Source organism: Labeo rohita, chromosome 14, assembly GCF_022985175.1.
Source record: "Labeo rohita strain BAU-BD-2019 chromosome 14, IGBB_LRoh.1.0, whole genome shotgun sequence".
Taxonomy (NCBI): domain Eukaryota; kingdom Metazoa; phylum Chordata; class Actinopteri; order Cypriniformes; family Cyprinidae; genus Labeo; species Labeo rohita.
In genome coordinates, this window is record NC_066882.1 from 937,063 (window position 1) to 964,678 (window position 27,616).

Here is a 27,616-nt window from a genome sequence, read left to right on the forward strand (position 1 = left end):
ATCTGAAAGCTGAATAAATAAGCTTTCCATCGATGTATGGTTTGTTAGGATAGAACAATATTTGGCCGAGATACAACTGTTTCAGTATATGGAATCTAAGAGTGCAAAAACTTTAAAATATTGAGAAAATCGCCTTTAAAGTTTTCCAAATTAAGTTCTTTGAAATGCATATTACTAATAATTTACTAAGTTTTGATATATTTACAGTAGGAAATTTACAAAATATCTTCATGGAACATGATCTTTACTTAATATCCTAATGATTTTTGGCATAAAAGAAAAATCTATCATTTTGATCCATACAATGTATTTTTGGCTAGTGCTACAAATAGCGACTTAAGAGGGTCACATATTATATTATATTATTATAGTCATATTTAGGACTTATTTCAATTGGTTGCAAAAGCAACATTTCGAATGTTTTAGGTTTTTTATATTTAAGTTTTTCATCAAATGCTTATAATTTTTTATTTCCTTCATTTCAGTAAAGAAAACCATTTTTAATGGTTTTATATATCACTTTAATGTAACACTTCTTTTAATGCTAGAACATGTTATGAAACATCAAGAAGCACACTTCACTCCAGGTTCTTTAGATCAGTGTTTAGTTTCAGGGTTCATTAAAGCAAATGAAGGCCATGTTTCTTATCAACAGGAAAGTAAAATGTCAAAAATGTTCTCCTGTGATCTCAAATCATATCTCCAGCCACGCCCACAAATAAAAAGACAATAATCTTTGATGTGTTGTTAGGAGCTGGTGCGGGTCACTGACGGTCAGACGGTGCAGGTGAGTAAAGTTTTACAGCACAAAACCATAAAACACTGCTCTGTCATCAAATAAAACCTTTATAGATGTGTAACTGCTTTAAGGCCAGATGACCACACACACACACACACACACACAGGTCTTCCCATCATTATGGGTTCATTTCCACTGTCCAAACTGTATTTTCAAACCCCTTCCTTTAACCCTACACCTAAACATTAAACTACAGACACCTTACATTCTCAAAACACGTCATCCTGTGTGATTCATAAACTTGAGTCCTCATGGGGACCGAAAAATATCATTTGGTCCTCAATGTATAGAGAATACCAGTACACACACACACTCAAAGTAAACAAGTCAACAACAATATTTAGTACAAACGTGTGTTTATTGTTTATTTGTACAGTAACATGAGGTTTTCCGGTTGCTGGAGGTTTTGTCAGACGCGTGATCCGCCGTGTTCCCGCTGGTAGTTGGCGTACGTCTGCAGGAGCGTCTGTGGGATTCGGGGTCTGACGGTGTTCAGAGCGCTGTCGAAGTGTCCGGCGCTCACGTGTTGAGCCGTGATGTTCTCCTGCAGCGCCTGTAGAGCCGCTTCTCTGCACACGGCTGTGATCTGACACACAAAACACACACAAACATTCATTCCTGCTTCAGACTCTGATACCAAACCCACTGATGTGTCTCAACGTCACAGCCACACAGACAACATCCGCAGCAAATCACACCTCACTCACTAGTGCTTCTTCACAATTCTGAGCAGCACAAGTCATCATACTGAACGGAAACTAATTTTTTTTTTTTGCATTCCCATTGGTTCCAATAGCAAAAGAAAACATTCACAATAGTGTTTCTATTCCAAAAGAGGAAAAAATTGAGAGAAAATCTCTATATATATATATAACACTATACATAAATTATCAGTGTTTTTAGTACTGTGTATATAATGTTATCTAAATAGTATTTAATAACATTTTTAGTTATTCTAGTTTAAGATTTAGCCATTTTTATGCGTTTCTTTTGTTCTATTTATTTTAAGCTTTAAGTTATATAATAAAAATATTTAAAAAAGTACTTAACAATATTAGTATTGTTAAATTTTACTGTAAAATTAAATTATTATTATTCATTTATTATTCATATTCATATTATTATTATTCATTTCTTAATTTTCTGAAAACAATGAATCTTCTGAGCCCTTAAAGATTAAAGAATTTTAATTCGATTATTTAAAACTAAATTGTATTTATTTAAAATGCAGCCTATTTTTTAATGTGGCCTTTGCATTTTGATAATCACAGCCCTAATTTATGATGATAACGGGTCTTTAGAGTTGACCTGATATTCTATTAACATAAAAACCGAAACACACAGCAAATCTAGTCTGTTTTGGTTAGTTTTCTAACATTTTTAGGTTTTGAATAAAATATTATCAGCGTATTTTGAAGATTTCTCTCGACTTGTGAACACTTACTGAGTTTTGGTCAAAACGAGACGTCTTTAGTGTTAGTAGTGAATATGAATGATCTGATCATAACACACTCGTGTGTATTTGTGTGTGTGTGTGTGTGTGTCGTGTTGCCGTCTGTCAGCTTTGAGCACACAGAAGTGGTTTGATGGCAAAACGCCTGACCACAAATTAGCACAGCGTTCAGGAGAAACACGCAGGAAAAATCATTTCCTATAATTACAAAACTATTTTTAACCAACAAAACCGCCCGCTTACAGCAGCAGTGCAGCGCAGTATGGATCTGAGCGCCATCCAGAGCCACAGACGCATTTAGAAAAGAGGTTTTCACACACAGCGGGAAGTGAGTGCGCGGAGACTTCCTGTGTGCCGAGAGGACGGACTGAGAGAACAGTTAAGTTGGTTGTGTTGATGCTACTAGTTACACCACAACACACTCAGGAGAGATGAAGCGCTTCCTGTCATCATTATACAGGAGAGACAGACAATCTGTCTGATCACTGTTCATTTGCTCTTCCTGTCTGGATGTGAGTCACTCCTCAAGTGTGTTTATATGTGTGACATAATCATGGAGCAATGATAAAACACAGCTTAACTCACTGCACAACTGTTGTTAGTACTATACTACTATTACCACTACTACTAATTATAGCTATTAAAGGGATAGTTCACCCAAAAATGAAAATTACGTCATTAATTACTCACCCTCATGTCCTTCGATTATCTTCAGAACACAAATTAGGATATTCTGATGAAATCCGAGAGCTTTCTGACCCTCCTTTTTCCTTTGTAAAATTACAGTTGAACCACTGATGTCAAATGGTTATTTTAATGATGTGGGACTTGAACATGGTAGGGTCAGACAGCTCTCAAACTTCATCTAAAATAACTTAATTTGTATTCTGAAGATGAACGAAGGTCTTACGGGTTTGGAACGACATGAGGGTCAATGGCATGACATGAGAGTAATTCATGACAAAATGTTTGGGTGAACTATCCCTTTAATAAAAATAATTAATAGTTATAAATAATTATTAAATTATATAGAAATATTTTAAATTATATATATATTATAAATAAAATATAAAAACAAAAAAAGAATAAGATGTATTACTCTTGTAATAATGCAAAACAAATTTTATTTTAATTTTAATTACAGTACCATACTAATATTCATAGCTCTCTTCATGTCTTCATTTTTAAACGTTAAATCATCAAACTGAAAATAAATAAATTTTTTAAATAAGAAATTACACTTAATTATATTATTAAAAATACAATTTTATTCAGTTTTAGGTTGGTTTTTTTTTGGGTCATAATAATGTCACAGTGTAACAAAAAATGCTACTTTATACTTTATGAAAAGTATTGTTTATTTCTTTCTTAATTTCTTTGACAAAGCTATAGTGCTAACAAAAAAAGGTGTAAACAGAATTTTCCCCTTCAACAACTTTTTATTATTAAAGAAAATTTTTTGAAACTGGAATTTTAGTTTCATTCAGAAACTTTTGTTTCATTTGTGAGAAAGTATTGCAGTTTGTAATCAGGATTTTAAAATAGTTTTTATTTTTTATATTTTTTTAGTTTTCATTTTAATTTTGCTTAGTCATTTTTATATATTTATTTATTATTAATTTTTATTTCCATTTTAGTTATTTTAATACATCAAGTTAACCTAAAAGAATGTGAGAAATGTTGCTTTGGCACCGAGCTGAACGTTCCAGTTTCTGTATCCTTTATTTAATGTAGGGTTTATTATTTTATTTCCAGCAATAACGTTTATGGTTTTAGTTTTATATAACGATAATAACCCTGCTTCCTCACTGTATGTACATTCCTAAACATCTATGATTGTTCTGACACAGCAGACGGCCGTGTCTCTCCTTCATCATCCTCATCATCCTCACAGTGAGGTCAGATGACGAGCATTTGCTGGATCTCAATAGAGGATCAGGGTGGAGTCTCAAACGGCTCATGTTGCATCTACAGGGCAAAGAGACACAAGAGCTGCTATTCAGAGCCTCATTACAGAGACTCAGACGCTGCTGTCCGTGTCCGTCTGAAGATCCGACTGTTTCAGTCACTTCACTACTAGAGGTCCGTTCTTCTTCCCTCATGCCCTCAATTCATCTCTTGCGATCACTGATCTTCCTCCAGATCTGATTCTCACGCTCTGTTCTCTCTCTGTGCCTCATCATAACCTGAGTGGCCTAAATTAAAGCAGCAGTTCATACAATCATCAATATAATAAAATTAAATACATACTAAATACAAATTATACAAACTAAAACGAAATCTTAATGATTTCCAAAGAATAAAGTTGAGGAAAAAAAATTCTGCTTACACTTTCATTTTATATGTTGTTTATCATTTTAATCACCGTTATATAATATAATCAGGGTTCGTACAGATACTGAAAAAAGAAATTCCAAGACTTTCAAGGACTTTTCAAGCAATACTTTTTTTGATTTTCAAGGACAATCAGAGATCTCACTTATCAAACAACGTCTTCTCTTTCAAATTCTAAAAACGATACATAAATAAAAACATGCTAATAAAAAAAGTGAAGCACATATTAAGTATTACTACTAAAGTATCACAAAGTATACTACACTTTTACTATAGTAAAACCACAGATAATTTTCTTAAGTGATTTGTATTTGTGCATACTTTTTGTTTTTTGTTTTGTTTTGTTTTAGTTCTTATAACTCTACTGCCTTAATGGTTTGACGTTTTCTACTGTTTAAGAAAAAGAAAATCTGAAAAAAATTATTTGCGAAATTGCTCCAAAATCCTGATCTGAAATAAATGATTCACAATACTTGCTCCGAAGTCCCGAAATGAACCAAATGATCTGCGATTCACACTCTGAAGTCCCGATCTGAAAAAATGATTCTCAAACCATAATTTCAGATTAGGACAATCGAAACAATTTGATTTAGAATGGGAAATCATCTATCGTGAATCATTTGATCTGAATCATTCAATTCCTGAAATGATTCACAAACCCGTTCCAATCTGAATCAAATGATTCACAATATGCACTCCGAAGTCCCGATATGAATCAAATGACTTGTGATATGTGAATTTCCGATCTGAATCAGAATACAAGATCTGATTGGAGCAAACAGTGAATCATTTTGTGACGCAGTGGTTTATTTGATTCAGAGTTTCGAAAAAATCTGTTTCACGCATCACTACGTGCTTTTTAAAATCATTACAAGCGATATCGAAATTCTAAAATGCATGGCTCTTTTAATTCGATCTGTTTTTTGCTAGTGAATCGCTTGAAATGAATGATCGAAGTCACATGTTTGAATCAATCAGAGTGATTCTAGGATAAATGACTCAATTGATTTGGTTCATTTGTTCTTCTTTTCATGTCTTCAGACACAACAATGTCAGTACTACAGGCTCAGCTCACTAGACATTAACTGAAATAAACGAAAAAAAGTTATGATTTTTTTTTTAAAGATATGTGCTTATTGAAAATTTAAAACACTTGTTTCATAGATACATTGTCTTTCAATAATTGAAGCACTTTTCCAATACCTTTTCAAGAATATTTCTATTTTCAAGGGTTTTCCAGGCCTTAAATTTCTAAAAGTCAGATTCACATATTTGAAGCAGTTCGCGCACCTTGTGCGAACCCTGTATAGTAGTTTCCATTAAGTATAAATTAACATGTTTTTGTTACATTGTGATGTTATTTTTATGAAAATTAAACAACTCATCCCTATACTGTCATTACCCTAACGTGAAACTGATAAAAAATACTGGTTTATATTATATATTACATGTTTTTATTTTCCTTTTGCAGCTTCACAGAATCTGGTCACTGTATGTTTTATGAAAACCACATGAGTTTAAGTAAGTGATGTCAGAACGGTCATTTCTCGGGTGAAATAATTCAGTGCTACACTTCACCACACAATCGTACCACAAATACAATTAACTGCAAACAAAGTCCCATAATTCCCTGCAGCTCAGCTGCAGTACTGTCTTTGTTGTTCAAGATGATCACACATGCTGTAAACACCAGATTACCCAGAAACCCCTGCTCTCACCAATCACAACACTCACCGCACAAATAAACGCTTGACAAGATCTGCTTCAGAACTCAACACACACAACTACAGCAACACGCAAACTATAGAGAGAGAGTGTGTGTGTGTGTGTGTGTGTGTGTGTGAGATCTGAACAGCTCTTGAGTTCATGTTGTTTCCATGCAACACACTTTACACAAAACACAACACAAATAAACACACGGCGCTTGAATTTCAGCAAGTCAGACGTGTTTAGAAAGACCGAATGGGCAACACAAAAGACCCGTCCTCTCACACACACACACACAGTCCTAAGGGCAGATCCTTCATTGAGGAGATTGCTGTAATACAGATTTGGTGGTAAATGAGTTTCACTGCCATGAAAATAATGTTACAACGTAAAAAAAAATCTTTAAGGCTTACTGTTTTCTTTAGATTTAGGGCTGAAATATGAGCTGAATGTTTTATGTGATTCATCTACTGACACTCAGTGATGCATTCAGGGCTCTTTTGACTTTCTAATCAATAATCAAAAATCTGATCGAAAATTAGCCTTACAATTACGAGCTGATATTTGACTCCTTAAAGTGATTTACAGGGGAATTTTGTTTTTATTTTTGTAATGACATTTTTCTAACTTTATTAAAAGTATGTCATTTTTTTATGTCAATTTTTTAAAATGATCTTTTAAGCTTTTTAAAATATCGAATTAAAACAACAGAATAAGAACAAATACAATAAATTACCAATCGAATGAAATCAGTATTAACAAAATTTGTACTACAGAGGTGCACAGAACAACACAAAAGTGTCTCGTAGGTGTATTTTTTTGTGTTTAATGAGGCTCAGAGGAGACATGAGTGCAGTCAAATTCATAAATTCATGCTGAGATTAATGTTTTAAATATATCATTTCAAATACAGAAATATTAAATGATTTAAATAACTAAAAATATACTTTACAAATAAAACTAAATCTGCCAGTAGGTAGCGGCAAGTCATTGATTTAATTACTGAATCATTCATTCATTCGATTCATTCGAACGGCTGATTCATTTAGGAATAAAGCAAGTGACTGTCTTTATGAATGGGAAATTGAATCATTGACTCACTAGATTCGTTTAAAAACGCACGTTCATTCATAAACGAAACACCGCTGTGTTTGAATATAGATGCGCAGCGGCTCAGTTCAGTTTCAAACTATTTTTGACGACGAAATAGAGCAAAATCAGGCAATAGTGTTATAGTCAGACAATGTAAGTCACGTAATATTAACTTCTTGTTTATTTAACTGTTGTATTAAATCAATATCTCATTTACCAACTCCCTTAAACGCTGTCACTCAGTTTATTGCGATCTCACAAAGTTCCATTATAATCAATGGAGCTCAAATCTCTTATTTACACTCTCTTTATGAAAGGATTGGTGAGATATGTCTGTGATACGTTACTCAACGTTGCAAAAACACGTAGAAACCTTTAAAGCTCCCCTCAACGCAAACACAAATATGCTGATGGGGTCAGTCGCACTGCTGATCATAAATACATTTTCAGTCGCACACGGTAGTTTTCAGTCACAAATGCGTTCTGGGATTGTTTCTCAATGAAAAGATGCATGTGATGCTCCGTGTCGTTTAGATAGGGAGCACACCAGATATAAATAGTGTTAGTGTGCTGCTGAACATCAGGATCTCATCTATACATCATCTTTATCCTGCAGCTGTGTGCTTAATAATAATATGAGAACAACAAACAGCCACACATCAGCACCTGTGTGTGTCTTCACCAGTTAATCAGATGAGTGTAAGCGTGTCGCTCTCTTTCAGTAGTCAGTGAAGGACAAGCTGTTTATTTACAGTTTAACATGTGAAACACGATCGCATCTGTCTGCTGATATTTACTGAACGCACTCACGTACAAACACTGTGCTGAACTCATACGGCACTGCTGTCACACACACACACACACACACAGACACGAGCAACTGCTGAGTCACAGTGAGAACGGACACAAACACACACAATAGAGCGTCTGTCGGAGCTCAGAGTCACACGGACTTCAGAGAACCAGCATCTCGCTCTCTCACGTAAACAGTGTGAAAACACTTTAGCAAATGATGGCGTGATCTCTGACCCCTGCAGCTGCAGTGACCTCTCACCTCTGCCCCCGAGTAGCGCTCCGTCCGGGTCACCAGGTCCTCCAGGTGCACGCTGGGATGGACGGGCATGTTCCGGAACTGCAGCGTGAAAATCTGCCGGCGAGTGTCTGCGTCGGGCAGCGGGACGAATATAATGCGGTCCAGACGACCAGGACGCATCAGAGCCTGAGATGAACACACAGACAGATGAGGGATATTAATGTGTGTCTCTTCTGCTGCAAAAACACAGTTAAAATAGTCAAATGTTATTGCAATTTAAAACAGATGTTTTTTATGTGACTATGAGACAGTTTAGTAGTGTCTGATGTTGGTAGGGACATGTCACAGCATCTCTACTAAATTCCACCCTCTTGAAAATCAAAAGTGACGTCCGACTTTAGAAACTATAGTTCTCTCCTTAAATATGAAGAGATCAAACAACAGATTCATGAGTTCATCCACATTTCACACAAAGCTTATGGATGTAATTATAGTATAGGTCAGACCTTGAAGTGAGTTGCTGTTTTGTCTCTTCTGAGGAAGATTCATTCACTTGTTTGCCAATGAACCACAAAGAGATTCATTTGGATCAGATTATTCATGTTCAGCCAGTCTTATTTTGCAAGTGACTTTTCTTTCTGTTTTAAAGATGTTTTCTTTGGATTGTTCGACTACTTCGAATAGGAAAATGTGTGTTTAATTTAATTTGTTTAAATTAAATTAATTTAATTTGTGTTTCCTGCTAGCTAAATGTTACATAAACATAAATTTGGTTCTAAATCTCTCTTTTCTCTACTCAGACTTGATCTAGACATGCATATGGAAACTAACGTTCTATTCATCCTAAAGCAGTGATTATATTCATTATATTTGTCCTCTTAAGGTGAATATATAAAGGTATTTGTAGTAAAACTGTGGTTATACAAAAAAACTACACTTTTACTGCAGTAAAACAATGGTAAATCTTAAGGAACTTAAATATGTGTATACTTTTTTGTTTTGTTTGTTTATATAACTGTACTGTCTCAGTGGTTTGTTGTTTTGGACTGACTAATAAAGAAAGGAATGAGAAAAAAAGATTTGCGATACGCTTTTTTTTTTTAAAGTCTCAATCTGAAAGACATGATTCGCAAAGTCCCGATCTGAATCAAATGATTCGCGATTCGCGCTCCGAAGTTCCGATCTGGATCAAATGAGTCGCGATCCACACTCAGAAGTTCCAATTTTGAATCAAATGATTCACGAAACCGGCACGAAATCCCAATCTGAATCAAATGACTCAATTCAGATTGTAACTGAACCCGCTCCGAAGTTACAATCTGCAGATCGCGAGTCATTCAATTCACGAAATGATTCGCGAACCCGCTCCGAGGTTACGATGTGAATCAAAAGATTCACAATACGCGCTCTAAATTCCCGATCTGAATTAAACGATTCGTGACACGTGCTTTGAAGTTGTGATTTGAACCAAATGATTCGCGATCCGCTCTCAGAAGTTCCGATTTGACTCAAATTTCATGAACCCGGTATGAAGTCCCGATCTGAATCAAATTATTCAATTCAGATCCTAATTTCGGAGCGGGTTCGCAAACTGAATGATTCGCTTAAATGATTCGTGAAACGCGAGTCATTCAATTCGGAAAATGATTCGCGAACCCGCCCCGAAGTCCCAATCTGAATTAAATGATTTGTGACACGCGAAGTTACAATCTGAATCAAACGATTCGCGTCACACGCTTTGAAGTCCTGATCTGAATCAAATGATTCGCGCTCCGAAGTTCCGATCTGGATAAAATGATTCGCGATCTGAGCTCAGAAGTTCTGATTTTGAATCAAATGATTCGCGAAACTGGTACGAAGTCCCGATCTGAATCAAATGATTCAATTCAGATCCTAACTTCGGAGCGGGTTCATTTTAAGTTCAGTTCAGTTCATTCAGTTCGCAATCCGCTTAAATGATTCGTGAAACGTGAGTCATTCAATTCGGAAAATGATTCGCGAACCCGCTCCGAAGTCCCGATCTGAATTAAATGATTCCTGACACGTGAAGTTACAATCTGAATCAAACGATTCGCGTCACGCGCTTTGAAGTCGCGATGTGAATCAAATGATTCGTGATCCGCGCTCAGAAGTTCCGATTTGAAACAAATGATTCGCAAACCCAGTATGAATTCCCGATCTGAATCAAATAATTCAATTCAGATCCTAACTTCGGAGCGGGTTCATTTTCAGTTCAGTTCAGTTCATTCAGTTCGCGATCCGCTTAAATGATTCGTGAAACGTGAGTCATTCAATTCGGAAAATGATTCGCGAACCCGCTCCGAAGTCCCAATCTGAATTAAATGATTTGTGACACGCGAAGTTACAATCTGAATCAAACGATTCGCGTCACACGCTTTGAAGTCCTGATCTGAATCAAATGATTCGCGCTCCGAAGTTCCGATCTGGATAAAATGATTTGCGATCTGCGCTCAGAAGTTCAGATTTTGAATCAAATGATTCGCGAAACTGGTACGAAGTCCCGATCTGAATCAAATGATTCAATTCAGATCGCAACTGAACCCGCTCCGAAGTTACAATCTGCGGATCGCGAGTCATTCAATTTACAATATGATTCACGAACCCGCTCCAAAGTTACGATATGAATCAAAACATTCGCGATACGCGCTCCGAAGTCCCGATCTGAACCAAATAATTTGCGACGCGCTTTGAAGTTCCTATCTGAAACAAATGATTCGCGAACCCAGTATGAATTCCCGATCTGAATCAAATAATTCAATTCAGATCCTAACTTCGGAGCGGGTTCATTTTCAGTTCAGTTCAGTTCATTCAGTTCGCGATCCGCTTAAATGATTTGTGAAACGTGAGTCACTCAATTCGGAAAATGATTCGCGAACCCGCTCCGAAGTCCCGATCTGAATTAAATGATTCCTGACACGTGAAGTTACAATCTGAATCAAACGATTCGCGTCACGCGCTTTGAAGTCGCGATGTGAATCAAATGATTCGTGATCCGCGCTCAGAAGTTCCGTTTTGAAACAAATGATTCGCGAACCCAGTATGAATTCCCGATCTGAATCAAATAATTCAATTCCGATCGTAACTTCGGAGCGGGTTCGCAAACTGAATGATTCGCGATCCGCTGGTCGCGAGTCATTCCATTCGCGAAATGATACATTGAGTTGCAGCTCAAAATGCATGTTAGATGGAAACATTGTGCATTATGATGGAGTTTGTAGTTTTATTCACTATTTTTGAAATAGTCTGAGCTGAAATCAGCTGAACGCTTCAAGTCATCTCATACCATTGAAGCGAATGTTCAATTCATCAGTATATTGTATAAATATTAGAGAAATTATTGCTGCATCTTACTGTATTAGTCTATATAGAGTGAAATAACAGTAAAATTCCACTGGAAATAAGGCATCAAAACATACTATACAGCAGAAAAACTATGTAATAATATTATACGTTTGAACCGGAGATAATAAACAGACCTGATATGATCTGCCAGGCCGATATGATAAATTAAAAAACCCCTTATTATGGCCGATACTGATACGATCTGGATATATTATGCAGCTTGATTTGTTTGTGCAGTAAAATCTCCTGAGAGGAAGTTGGAACAGGAGTTACACACACAACAGATGATGAGAAACACAATAACAACAGCTGAACCGTCTGTCTGTCTGATCCCAAACAACACACTGAATCAACAGACAGCAGGTGAAAGGCCAGACAGACGGACAGCAGAGAAAACAACTCCAGGAAGTCATCGCTGTGACCCTCCAGCGCAATTGGTTCGATCCGCAGCACATTGCTTCCTTATATCCTCAGGAAGAGACCAAACACGGCGCAGGGAGACTGAACGCGAGCCAGAGAGACAGACAGACAGAGAGTGTGCTGTAACCATAACAGCTCCTAATAACAGTTTGTGTATCACGTCTGGAGACGAACGGAAGGACATGTGATGGAAAACACTACAAAGCATCCAATTAACAACACACCGAAAAACAAGATTCAATTGCATTGTTTTTTACATACAATTAATTTCCATCAGAATGACCTGAATGTGGCCAGAAAAGTTTGTCTGAGTCAATTTTGTTTAGACATTTAATACACACATTACCTGAAATAAAATAAACAATAAATGCAAGCATTAAGCACCAAGCGTGATGATCTGATGTGTGCAGTACGAGGTTTTCAGACGTGACGTCCGGTCGGTTTCACTGCATCAGTGGGACGTTCAGCGTTTCAGCAGCGCAGGACTGCAGGAGTCGACATGTTTTATTTCTCTTTCTCTCTCATTCATCACTCAGCAGCACACAAACACTTCCTGTCCTGAAGGATCCGCTGTGTGTGTGTGTTTAAGGTGCTTTTATAACGCTGTCGCTCCTCATTGGAGATCTTGGCTTGTTGACAGAATAATTGCTCTGTGTGTGTGTGTGTGTGTGTGTGTGTGTGTGTATGTGTGTGTGCGTGCGCTGAAGGAGCATTTCAACCTTCTGAATAAAGAAACTTAAGTAGAATTACAGGACAGAAGCTCGTCTGAGAGCAAAAGAGCTTCTATTCAACACATTTGTTTGGAAGAATCAAACAGACAAACACTTCGCAGTTTCAGATGGGTGGATCTGACAGGAAGAAACCCGTCTGGCTCATATTTCACCACAAAAAAATCTAAAGAAAAAAAAAGAAATTGCATTTCGCATAAAGAAAATGAAGCCTGTCTTTATGTTAAAAGACCAGTAAAACTTTATGCATATTTCCAAACCAATTACATACTGCAGTAAAAAAAATATGCTGCCGCAATATATAAATACTTAAGGATTTAAATAATATGTCAGTATTTTTACAAAAAGATGTGTCATGAAAATACAGAAAGCAATACAGGATTTCATTTTCTTTATGCAAAACATAACCTTTTGTATTGTGTTCATTTTATCATTGTGTTCATTTTTGTTTTTACAGTCGAAGTCAAAAGTTTACAGAATCTGCAAAATGTTATTTTACCAAAATCAGAGGGATCATACAAAAAAATGTTATTTTTTATTTAGTGCTGATCTGAATAAAATATTTCACTGATGCTTCAGATGAAAACACAATGCATTAAGAGCCTTTTGAAGCTTTTTGAAGAGCTTTTTTTTTTAACATCTTTTGAAGATCAGTGTAAATTTAACTTATTTTGTCTTCTGGGAAACATGCAAGCATCTTCTGTAGCTTCTGAAAGGCAGTACTAAATGAAAAAATATGATATTTAGACAAAATTAAAAAAAAGGAACACATCTTCAAATGTTTTCACCTCCGGCTCTTAATGCGTTGTGTTTCCTTCTGGAGCATCAGTGAGTGTTTGAACCTTCTGTAATAGTTGCATATGAGTCCCTCAGTTGTCCTCAGTGTGAAAAGATGGATCTCAGAATCATACAGTCATTGTTGGAAAGGGTTCAAATACACAAAAATGCTGGAAAACCAAAGAATTTGTAGGACCTGAAAAATTTTTCTGAAGAACAGCAGCAGTTTAACTTTTCAGGACAAACAAGGGACTCATGAACAACCATCACTAAACAAAAAAAAACAAAACAAAACAAAACAAAACAGCTGCGGATCATTCAGGAACAACACAGTATTAAGAATCAAGGGGATGTAAACTTTTGAACCGGGTCAAATTAATAAATTCAACTATTATTTTCTCTTGTGGACTAAATGTAAACATCATTTACGTGAAATATCTTATTGAGAAAAAAAAAAAAAATGCATTTTGCATGATCCCTCTCATTTTGGTAACATTTTGCAGATTCTGCAAGGTGTATGTAATCTTTTGACTTTGCAAACTGTATTTGTCCAATTTTTGGTTTAGTTCAGTTTTAACTGACTAAAAGTCTGGGAATTTAAGTCTATTTAAGTTAAGGGTAATTCCATGCAAAGGTCAACCTTAATATGAAAAAAAAAAGTTTTTACCAAAGGTTCTTACTATACTGATAGCACAGATGTCAACATTTGGTGGATCAAATATCCATGTGAGGTCTCTCTTAAACATTTTTAGTGCATAATTTTCTGTAAGTGCTGGTAAGTGCTATTTTCAGGCTTGTCACATCTATAACAGCACATATTCCTCATAAATAGACAAATCAAAACTAAAATAAATTATGAATTATCTGTTCTGTGAAGAGCCGTCGCTTCTCTATTTGTTGTATTATTGCGTCTGATTTGTGCATTTTAATACGCAAAAATCCTACAATGTATGTAGTCTCTCAAAAACAGTGTCCTTTTTTGTCACATCCATAACACATGATTATTTCCCTTTTTTAACAGAAAACCTGTGTATAGACTGATATTTTTAGATGTTCAGATTAAAATATAAACAGACGGTTCAATATATTGGTAACACATACATTCTATAAGCATTTATATGTCACATCCCTAACGCAAAATGTCACATCCATAATGCTGGATTTGCCCTTAAACTAAAAATCACAAATATTTGGCTCAAAATTATAATGGCGATTACCGATCACGATTGTTGTCGTTTGAGAAATTATACCAGAATTACTGCACTTTCGCTCATAAGCACAAATCAGGAGAATGTCACTCAAACCTGCTCTATTTGACCTTATCCAGTTTCCTGATCATTAAAATGTCATATAAATTAGCGTATTATGAACTCTATGAAAATTGATCAAACTCAAAAGCCTCTGTCAAAAACAAAAACAGTGAAATTACTAAAATGAATTCCAATAATTCTAAACGATACTCACGTTTTGCTATTAAAACAACAACAAAAGACTGTGCTGTGAAACAGAGGTTGTGTAAGTGCACTTAATGAGGTACATCTACACGAGTGTAATACAGAAATACTGTAGAAATGCTGCACACACACAAACAAACACACACACACACACACACACACACTCACACACACACACACCTCAAAGTTTATCTGCAGGAGGACAAAGATGCAAATCACTGTGAATGACAGCACACAATTACACAACAGCTGCTTCAGCACGACCACAGCACTTCCTGTGAAAGATCGTAAATCTCACACACACACAAACACACACACTTGCAAATATGACACACACACAAGCAGACACTCAACCAGGTGTTTCATGAAGCGGATATGATCTTGTCTGTATGCATCCATCAGTAATCTATTCCTATAAATATTTAGGCCTAAACTGACTTATGTGTTATGTTTTAACATAAAAAAACTAATAAACTTAATGTGATGCATGTTTGTCAGTCATGCATAAATCAAACTGATTTCTGCACTCATATTATTAACTATTTGATTTTATTTAAATAATCATATTTTCACTTTTTTATTCCAAATAGCTTAGAATCAGCATAAGTCTTAACTGTAAAAAGTGTGATGATGGTTAAAATATGGCTAGCTGTGAAGTTAAAAACTATAAGATTGAAACAAACTAAATTATTGATAATAAATATTGTGTTACTACATATTTAAAACACATAGTTTATTAGTACTATCACAGAAATCTGACCGAATTCATTTATGCATGACAGACATATGCATCATATTAAGTTTGTTAGATTGTAAAATCCAAATGCATGGAAACTTGACATGCAATTCAAATACATCAATCCTAAATTAAAGCCTGAATATTTTTGAGTGCGATTCTATATTTAAAGGAACAGCCACTCGAGACGCTTAAAAGCAAGCACACAAGCTCAAGAGTCTCTGATGACGGTTAGCCTATCTGAAGTGATTTCAGACGGGGCTGAATGGTCACGTATGGTGTGTGCGATTGGCTGCGGTGAGGGGTGTGGATGGGCTCCTGCTATCAGTGCAGTCTCAGATACTCGCGTAACGCCGGAAACGGATCCGCTTACATCTGCGTGACCTTCAGCTGAAAGACAAAACCAGAGCGCTCAGATGTTCCTCTTACTGTAAGCAAAGACCAAACCCACAGAGACACAATGAACCCGCCGGAGCCTTTGTCTGTCAGGAGAAACGGCTCTCGACAAACACACTGGAAGAACTGGAACGCTGCACGTTCACAACAACATTTATACGCTCCGCTTGTGTAACGGAGGAAAATCAGGGCTGCACGCAAAAATGCAGGACTGGACAAGTTAATAATGAACTGAATCAATGAATGTGCCATCAGAACTTCAAACAGCAACACATGGTGCTAGAAACGCTAAGGTCGTGGGTTTGATTCCAAAGGAATGCATGCAAAATTGAAAACTGAAAACATGTACAGTCTGAACACAATGTAAGCTGGCGCTTCACATGTGTTTTTACTGTCAGATCTTTACTGATTTTTATCAAGCAAACATAAGAATACCTTTAGTAGTATTTCCAGATGAACACTTACTCGACTTTACTTGTTACTTTAACTGTTCCTAAGTGGAGGAATGATCTTCCAGAGCCTCCAAAGCATCTCAAATCTTTTAAGGAATATTTATTTGTTCATCTCTCAATCATCATCGGATTGCATTGTATATGTTTGGATCATTTACATCTCATCTTACTAGGACATATTATTGGAGATATAGATTGACCACTAATATTTACATCATTTTCGTCAGTATCTGCTGTACTCAGGGTTCATACAGATACTGAAAAATGAAATTCCAGGTCCTTTCAAGGACTTTTCAAGCACTACTTTTTTATTTTCAGGGACTTCAATCAAAGATCTCACTTATCAAACAATGTCTTCTCCTTTAAATTCTTAAAAAAAAAAGCTAAAGATATATATATATATATAAATAAAAAACAGCATAAAATGAACGAAGCACATGCAAAGTATTAACACTAAAGTATTACAAAATATGCTACACTTTTACTATAGTAAAAACCATTTTCTTAAGGGATTTGTATTTGTGTAAACATCTCTTTTTTTTTTGGTTTTGTTTTTATAATTCTACTGCATAAATGGTTTGACGTTTTCTACTGTTTAAGAAAAAAAAAAAAAAATCAGAAAAAAAGATTTTCAAAATTGCTCCAAAGTCCCAAACTAAATCAAATGATTCATGATCCACGCTCTGAAGTCCCAATCTGAATACTGATTCACAAACAAGAATTTCAGATCAAGACTCATCGTGGAGTGCAAATCATTTCATTTAGACTCGGACTTCAAATCACGTTTCGTGAATCATTTGATTTGAATCATTCAAATCATGAAATGATTCACCAACCTGTTCCGATCTAAATCAAATGATTTGCGATACACGCTCCGAAGTCCTGATATGAATCAAATGATTTGTGATTTGCGATCCGATTTGAGCGCTTCAAAACAGTGAATCATTTTTGCGACGCAATGGTTTAACTGATTCAGAGTTTCGAGAAGCTCCTTTTCACCCATCACTACATGCCTTTTAAAATCATTACAAGTGATGTTGAAATTTGAAAATGAATTTCTTTTAATTTGATCTGTTTTTTTGCTAGTGAAAATGAATGCTTGAAATGAATGATCAAAGTCATGTGTCTGAATCAATCAGAGTGATTCCAGCGTAAATTACTGATTTGGTTCATCTGTTCTGTCTTTCATGTCTTCAGCCATTTGTACATGACAACTACTGGCTTTTAGCTTGCTAGAAATTAACTGAAATAAGCGAAAAAAGGTATGATGTTTTTGAAAAGATAAGTGCTTATTAAAAAAAAAATGAAACACTTGTTTCATAGATACATTTTCTTTCAATAATTCAAGCACTTTTCAAGTACCTCTTTAGGAATATTGCTATTTTCAAGGATTTTCCAGGCCTTAAATTACAAAAAGTCAAATTCAAGTACTTTAAGCGCCTTGTACAAACCCTGTGTACTGTTATGAAGATCTCATTGATTTGCATTACAAGCATCAGAATTTCATCATATAAATATCAGCATCTGCAGCAAATTGTATTTTTGCTCAGTTTGAGCTGTTTGTTTGTGGGAATCTCTCTCTCTCAGTAACAGTCAACAACACATCAGTGCAAAAGTTGTAATCACAACATGTTTTTCAGACCTACAGCAGCTCAAAACACTTTATATCAGCATCAGACCTGCCTCTTTCGCTCTCTTTCTGTTTTGTTCTTCAGGTATTTCTGCACAATGAGTGCAGACAGACACACGGCAGCTCATAAACAGCTTGTCATCAATTAAACATGCTGACAGCACACACACACACACACACACACACACACACACTCTTTCTCAGTGCTTTCATGCAGGTATATCAAACATTCTTTCAGGCACAGATCAGTTTACACAGAGCAGGAAGCTCCATTCAGCCCAAAACTGCAGCTACACGTCCAGTGTGTGTGTGTGTGTAAATAGAGACACAAGTGCTTCAGGAAGTCAGAGAACTGCTGCTGGCTATACAGAAACCCCCTGACACAAACACACACACACACACACACACACACACACACACACACAGAGGGTGCTGAGTGGCAGCTGTCGTCTGTGTGTCCTCAGGGTTTTTCTCAATACTTAAACTTCCTGTTTACCAAACGGCCATGAGCGTCTGGGTGTGTGTGTACTTGTTTTGGACCAAATGTCCTCACTTATATTGTGAAATACTTTGCCAAACCCACTAGTGAGACATTTGACTGCTCCTCACTAGTTAAAAAGGCTTAGAAATCAGCCAAAAGATGTAGCTGATGTTCTAACTATTTCTGAACACATGCAGAGACAGACACACACTTCCTGTCAGACAGACAGACAGATGGAGTCTGATTGTCTGCTGGTGTCTCCCTGTGTGGGCAGGTGTGAAGGGTTTGTGTCTGTCTGTCTGTTCTCCAAAACAGGAAGTCAGGGATTCCCAGCGCTGAGCACTTCCTCTCCGAGAGAGACAGTGAGACGCACCGGCCGCAGACAGCACACAGGAAAGAGAGAGAGCGTGACCTTCACACACAGGTGCCATTTTTAACCCAGAGCTGTAAACACAGGAAATGACCTCATCGCCCACCGTTACCATCAACATCACAATGAAAGCGTCTCAGTGATCTTCTGCTCTGTACATCCAGTGTCAAACACTCACTGACAGACTTTCAGCAGCTCTATGAGCTCTGGTACTAGTGAGGACTGACTTTACACTCATTTCAGCTTCCATTCTAATATTTCTAATCTATCCAGCAACAGGATTGTTCATGTTAAGAACATGCTAAAACATGTTAGCCATGTGCTAACAATGTGTTAACCACACTACAAACATGTTAATTCATTCTGGCTACATGCTAAAACATGTTAGCCACGTGCTAAAACATGCTAATTTAGGCTAGCATAGTGCTTAAACCTGTAATTCATGTTAACAACATGCTAAGTATGCTAGTAACATGCTAAATCATATTAGCCATATGCTAACAACATGATTATTTATGCTATCAATGCGTTAAACATGTTAATTAACGCTAAACATGCTAAACCATGGTAGAAACATGCTAACTGTTAAGTCATGCCAGAAACATGCTACACTGTAAAAAATAAACAACACAATTTGAGTCAGCTTAAAATAATTTGTTACCCTGCTGCCTTAAAATGTTAAGTTCAGTCAACTAAAATAAGTTTATTCAACTTGAAATGTTAAGCTGTACTAAGTAACAACTTATATAAGATATTTGTGTTTGCTAAACTTAACAGATGGGTAAGTAACCCAGCTCCCTAAAATTTTAAGTTGATTCAACTCAAATATCTAAGTTGTCACTTAGTATAATTTAACATTTCAAGTTGAATAAACTGTTTTTGAGTTGACTGAACTTTTAAGGCAGCCAGGTTACAAATTATTTTAAGTTGACTCAACAAATAGTTTTTTACAGTGTACCAACATGCTAAGTCATAATGCTAATAATGTGTTAAAATGTTAGCCATGTGTTAAAACACGCTAGCATTGTGTCAAATTGTGTTAATTCATGTTCAGTGTTGGGAAGGTTATTTTGGAAATGTAATAGGTTACAGATTACAAGTTACTTGATTTAAAATGTAATAAGTAGTGTAACTTTTCAGTTACTTTATTAAAGTAATATAACTTAATACTTTTAATTACTTTTTGATTACTTTCTAATTTCAACTGTTAATCATTTTGAAACAATTAAACCAGGCAGAGTTAAACTTACAGTAGCACTCAACACTGATTACTGTCAGACTTTAAAAATCTTTTATCACTTGAATTAGATTATAATAAGTAAAGGATAACATACATCTTTATTTTGCAATAACAACTGGCTGAATGTACATTATCCCTCGTATTACACAGCTGCTTGATAGATTATTAGATGTTTTGTGTCAAAATTATTAGACACGAAACACTGATCTGAGTTTAAATATATTTGAACGCAAAGCTTCCATGAAGAAATCAGTTGCTAGCAAACGGAAAGTTCAAACTAGACATTTTAGGGATACACTGCAGTCAGACCAGTTTTCTTACACAACATTTCACCACATAATTAATTAAGTAGTAGTACTAGTTTGTTAGTTATCTTATAATCCATTACAATGTACAAAAAAAAAAAAATGGCAGCAGCTGCGTTTGTATGAAACAATAGAGCAAGTCCACGATACCAGGATGACAGAATTAAGAAATTGCACACATAATATTGAATTAAGCTTTAATATTTTATTAGCTAACCAAACGCAAAGCTTCCGCCAAGAAAAATTATCAAGCATATAGCACTGACATTTTTTTTACTTAGATTTTTAGGTTTTTATGCCTTTTATTGTGATAGGACAGTAGAGAGATGACAGGAAAGAGCTGGGAGGAGAGAGGGGAACGGAATCAGCAAAGGACCTCGAGACGGGAATCGAACTCGGGTCACCGTGAGCGCAGCTGTGCTATATGTCATAACAAGATCATAATATAAATAACATCATAACAAGAAATAGTTTAATAGCTATGATACTGGGTTTGAAATCAAATGTTTGCATAGTTATGACAGAAAACACTAACATCTAACAATGCCTTTTTAACAAAACAAAGTTTATGCATAAACCCAAATAGGAAATAAAACAGTTATCGAATAAGTGTCCTGTTCTGTGTCCTAAACTCCTGAAACACTGGTGTCTCATTTTAGAGCAGTCAATGCAATTTAAAAGAAGTCAGTTAAATCTGTAAGTGGGTGTGTGAAAAAATTCAGATGTAATCCCCTTTGTAATCACTGGCATTTTTCAAAAGTAACTGTAATTTAATTACATATTTTTTCTCAGTAACTGTAACTAATTACAATTACATTTATTTTGTAATTAAATTACGTAATTCCGTTACATGTAACTAGTTACTCCCCAACACTGTTCATGTTAACATGTAAAACATGCTAAATCATGTTTGGCATATGCTAAAAACATGATTATTAATGCATTAAACATGCCAGAAACATGTCAATTCATGAAGCCAATAAAATACTAGAACTACTCTAGAAACATGGTATTCTATGCTAAATATGCTAGCACAATGTTAAACCATATTAGCCATTTGCTAACATGATAATTTATGCTAACAATGCATTAAACAAATAAGAAACAGTCAAACATGTTATCCATGTGCTAATACATTCATGAAACATGCTACCAACATGCTAATTTAGGCTAGCATTGTGTCAAAACATGTTAATTCATGTTAGCAACATGCTAAACATGCAAGCAAACATTCTAAAACACGTTAGCAATATGCCAACAACATGATTATTCATGCTAGCTATGCATTAAACATGTCAGAAACATGTTAACATGCTAATTCATGCCAGCCATGTGATAAAAATACTACATTCTAGGAACATGTTATTCCATGCTAAACATGCTAACAAACATGGCAAAACATGATATTCATGTGCTAATACATGCTAGAAACATGTTAACAACATGCTGATTTAGGTTAGCATTGTGTTAATTCTTGTTGACATGTTAAACATGCTAGCAACATGCTAAAACACGTTAGCCATATGCTAACAACATGATTATATACGCTAGCAATGCATGAAACATGTCATGAACATGTTAACAACCTGCTATTTCATGCTAAGCTTATGATAAAAGCTTATGATAAAATACTAGGAACACATTATTCCATTATTCCAATGAGAAACCTGCTATCGACATGTTAATTAATGCTAACAACATGCTAAAACATGCTAGTCATGTGCCAATACATGTTAACAACATGCTGATTTAGGCTAACATTGTCAAAACATGTTAATTCATGTTAATAACATGTTAAACATGTAGGCAACATGCTAAACATGTTAGCCATATGATAACAACATGAGTATTCATGCTAGCGATGCATTAAACATGTCAGAAACATGTTGACTACATGCTAATTCATACTAGCCATGTGCTAAAAATACTAGAAACATTCTAGAAACATGTCATTCCATGCTAAATAATGCTAAAATGTGTTAAATCATGCTAACAACATGGTAAAACATGTTAGTCATGTGCTAAAATGTGCTTCAAACATGTTAACAACATGCTGATTTAGGTTACCATTGTGTTAATTCTTGTTGACATGTTAAACATGCTAGCAACATGCTAAAACACGTTAGCCATATGCTAACAGCATGAGTATTTACGCTAGCAATGCATGAAACATGTCATGAACATGTTAACAACCTGCTATTTCAAGCTAAGCTTGTGATAAAATACTAGAAACACTTGTAAAGAAACGTTATTCTAATGATAAACCTGCTATCAACATGTTAATTAATGCTAACAAAAATGCTTGTCATGTGCTAATACATGTTAACAACATGTTAAACATGCAGGCAACATGCTAAATATGTTAGCCATATTCTAACAACATGAGTATTCATGCCAGCGATGCATTAAACATGTCAGAAACATGTTATTCCATGCTAAATAATGCTAAAATGTGGTAAATCATGCTAACAACATGGTAAAACATGTTAGTCGTGCTAAAACATGCTTGAAACTTGTTAATAACATGCTGATTTAGGATAGCATTGTGTTAAAACATCTTAGTTCAGGTTAACAACATGTTGAACATGCTAACAACATGCTAAATACATACCCATTTGCAAACCACATGATTATTCATGCTAGCAATGCATTAAACATGTCAGAAACATGTTAACAACATGCTAGCCATGTGATAAAAATACTACAAACATTCTAGAAACTAGAAGTTCCATGCTAAACACGCTAGCAAAATGCTAAGCAATGCTAAAGATGTGTTAAATTATCCTAGCAAGATGCTAAAACATGTTAGACATTAGTTAATATATGCTAGAAACATGCTATTTTTTGTTAGCATGGCATTAATTTGTGTTAACAGCATTTTATGTTTAAGTAGCAACATCCTAGCAACATGTTAGTACAGCTATATATCTACCTGAAATTCAAACTTTAAAACTGTTTTTTTGGCTTTTTTCTGTAGTTGAATATGGCTTTTAAAAGGTTGTGAAGTTAAAGGAAGGTTTTGTCTGAAGGGAACAGAAGGAATGAGCTCGTCTGTTTATTAGCACAGTCTAACAGTGACCTCATCACAACACACACACCTGCACGTTAACCTCACAACACACACAGATGCGCGACAGATTTACCGTCAGAGAGACAGATGTGTTTAACGTGTCAGACGCGCCGCCGGTCGCACCTGCACACCATCTCGCAGGAATTCTGGGATGCGTGTCGGAGTCTCCGGGCGGAATGGTGGCAGAGACACAGAAACGAACGGATGAAATAAACCAGATGAGGATCAGAGCGAGACAGAAAACAGCTTCAGATCCACTGCTTCGGCTCAAGAGCTCAATCTCTGAGCAAACACAACAAACCATTTGCTCTAAAGCAAATATACAACATTTCATGACAAATTAAACGTAGTATAATTGAGTCTGTAGTTTAATAGATTTTTTTATATTCAAATGAATAAAAGCAAATGAAATGGAAAAATACGTCCGGAAACCACAGACCCTAAAAAACGGCCTATACAGCTGAACACACACACACACAGAAGACTGCGGCTGGACTCTGTGTGTGTGTTGGAGAACTAAACACATGTTGTGTGTTCTGGTTGGAATTAACTTCTCTGGGTCGGGCGGATGTGGCCTCAGCCTGAGCCTCCAGCCTCAATCAGGAGCGGCTAAAATTAGTGGCCAACTCGCTTTCCGGAAAGAAGATAATTCCTCCTTGATTGGAGAAAAAAAGAAAAATAAAGAAAGAGGCAGAAGAAAGAGAGAGAGACAGAGAGGAGAAGCCCAGAGGTCAAAACAGCAGAACATGTTTACTGAACTACAAACCAGCACAAACACACACGTCACATACAACAGACTCAAAAAGTAGTTATGTAGTTTGGGATCACTTAGATTTTTCTTACTTTTGCATTAAGATGATTAAAAGGGACTGTAAAGACATTTATGATGTCACAAAGCATATCAGTTTCAAATGAATGAACTTTCTATTCACCCGTGAATCCTGAAAAATAAAATATGTGACGGTTTTCACAAAAATATTGTGTGGCACAACTGTTTTCAACATTGATAATAATCAGAAATGTTTGTTGAGCTGCAAATCAGCATATTAGAATGATTTCTGAAGGATCATGTGACACTGAAGACTGGAGTAAAGATGCTGAAAATTCAGCTGCGCATCACAGAAATAAATTACATTTTAACACATATTCACATAGAAAACAGCTACTTTGCATCACAATAATATTTCACTATTTTTACTGTATTTTAAATAAATACGGCCCTGGTGAGCAGAAGAGACTTCTTTTAAAAACATTTAAAGATCTTTCTGATCCAAACTTTTGACAGGTAGTTTACATTAATAGCTCACTATTGAGCTATTGGGACATTTTCCAGAACCTTTCCAGAAATACTACTAAAATTAAAGCCAACGATTCAGACTGATGTCTATCTGTAATGTCAATTCTGGTCTTTGGCAGCTGAATTACGTTGAAAATGTAAATATACAGATGAAAAACCTTTGATTCATCCATGAAAAATAACTTGGAAAATAACATGGAAATTCTGATTTAAAGCCTGTACTGTGGTGAAAAAATGCAATAAAAAAAAATTTACACTCAGGAACCTACGCTGTAAAAAATAAGTTGAGAGAAAATGTAAAAAAAATAAATACATTAGGCATCTTGATGCCGTAAGAGTTTTGAGTTCACTCAACAATACTTTTGAACAAAACAGTTCTTCTCAGTAAAGATACTTTGTTTAGCCAATGTAAATTCGTTTGTTCATGCAATGCTTACTTCGCACAGCAACTGAAATAACAATTAATGTCGTTGAGGTCATTTTATTTCCTGGATGATTTTTTTTTTTTTTAAGTCACCACATTATTAATTTTGTGTTTATTTATGAAAGATAAACACAGAATTGTTATAGAAACTACACTGAAAAAAACAATTTAAGTCAACTTAAAATAATTTGTTACCTGGCTGCCTTTAAAATTTTAGGTTCAGTCAACTCAAAAACGTTTAGTCAACCTGAAATGTTAAATTGTACTAAGTGACAACTTATATATTTGAGTTGATTCAACTTAAAAATGTACAGCAGCTGGGTAACAAGCCCAGCTTTTAAGTTTAACAAACCAAATTTTTAGTTTAGTCAACTCAAATATTTAAATTGTAACATTCAAGTTGACTAAACTTATTTGAGTTGACTGAACTTAAAATTTTAAAACAGCAGGACAACTAATTATTTTAAGCAGACTCAACAAATTGTTTTTTTTTTGTGTGTGTGTGTTTTTACAGTGTACCAAGACAATGGATCTGTAAAACAAGATGTGTCTGTAAAACATCTTACAAGACTAAGCTACCCAAGAAACTGATGTAAGTGGTTGAACGTACTCAAGGCCTCAAAACTAGACACACAAACCTCAAGAATGGTGGCAATCAACAAATATTAAAAGATGAGCAACAAACTAACAATGATGACAAAACAACAACAAAAAGTTTCCAGAAAACAGCATTTTTTTAGTATTTGAGATTGGAGTGTATTTTTCCAAAAATATTTATTATGAGCTTAAAAATCCCTGAGAAAGTCAAATGCTGCTAATGTACGATTATAAAGCAGACGAGTTTCTGGAGGCCGTATGAAGCTTTGCTTGTTGTTCTGTCTCTTATCAGACATCAGGAACTCTGGAGGGCAAATCCAGACGCTCGGTTGTTTAGTAACCAGCAGCTTCCGCTGAATAAACCAAACGAGAGCAGCAGATGGAAAATGATGTTATCAGAGCCGGCGGGACTTCAGACTCATCTATGAGTGCTCGACAACACACACAAACACACTGGAAACACACATATGCACACGTACACTTGCTTAAGTTACAGCTATCAAATATCATTGTACATCAAGGAGAATTAAGGTATACCTAAACTACTGGTCAAAATTTTGGTATATCAAGATGTTTTAATGTTTTTTAAGTCTCTTCTGCTCACCAAGGCTGAATTCATGATTAAAATTACAGTACAAATTCTGAAATATTATTTAAATTTAAAGTATTTGTGTTCTATGTGAATATCTGTTAAACTGTAATTTATTTCTGTGATGCACAGCTGAATTTTCAGCATCATTACTCCAGTCTTCAGTGTCACATGATCCTTCAGAAATCATTCTAATATACTGATTTGCTGCTCAACAAACATTTCTGATTATTATCAATGTCGAAAACAGTTGTGCCGCACAATATTGTTGTGGAAACTGTGATGCATTTTATTTTTCAGTATTTTCAGGTGGATATAAAGTTCAAAAGAACAGCATTTATTTGAAATAGAAATCTTTTAAAAACATTACAAAGTCTTTACTGTCACTTTTAGTCAACTAAATGTTTCCTTGATGAATAAAAGTATGAAAGAAATGTTGGTAGTGTATCACAGTGAACTCAACACAAGAGTTCAAGCTTCAGCAGCACTAAAAATCATCATCATCATCATCATGATGCAGCTGCAATCCTCCCTGCTCTTCTTTTTCCCCGTCTTTTGTGTTTCAGGCCGAGGAACGTGCAGAACCGTAAGCAAAGAGGAAATCAGAGCGTCTGGACCGGTGCAGCGCGCGGCTCTTCATTAGCGACTTCCGCTGCTCTAATTGCTCTGGTTTTCCCGCCGTTGGCCGCGCGTCACTGGCAGGCCGGTTTTTCCAGGCCTGTGTTTGTGTTTGAGGGAAGAGAACGCTGTAATCAGAGCTCCAAATGAACGCCGTGAGGGGAAGCGCCGCGTCTTTTCTTAGCTCCAAACGTTACCGCGATGCAAAAGGGACAAATTTTGTGGCTCCCCGCGCGGAAGAGACGAGCTCT

At 35.7% G+C, this 27,616-nt stretch overlaps 1 protein-coding gene across 1 annotated transcript in view; it reads right to left on the bottom strand.

The window, feature by feature from the left end:
* Positions 1–1,131: 1,131 nt before the first annotated feature.
* The window catches only part of spata5 (spermatogenesis associated 5), a 63,438-nt gene continuing 36,953 nt past the window's right edge, over positions 1,132–27,616 (bottom strand). The window contains 2 exon segments of the mRNA XM_051127793.1: positions 1,132–1,385; positions 8,440–8,604. Coding sequence (XP_050983750.1) covers positions 1,209–1,385; positions 8,440–8,604 — 342 coding nt within the window. The 3' untranslated portion in view covers positions 1,132–1,208.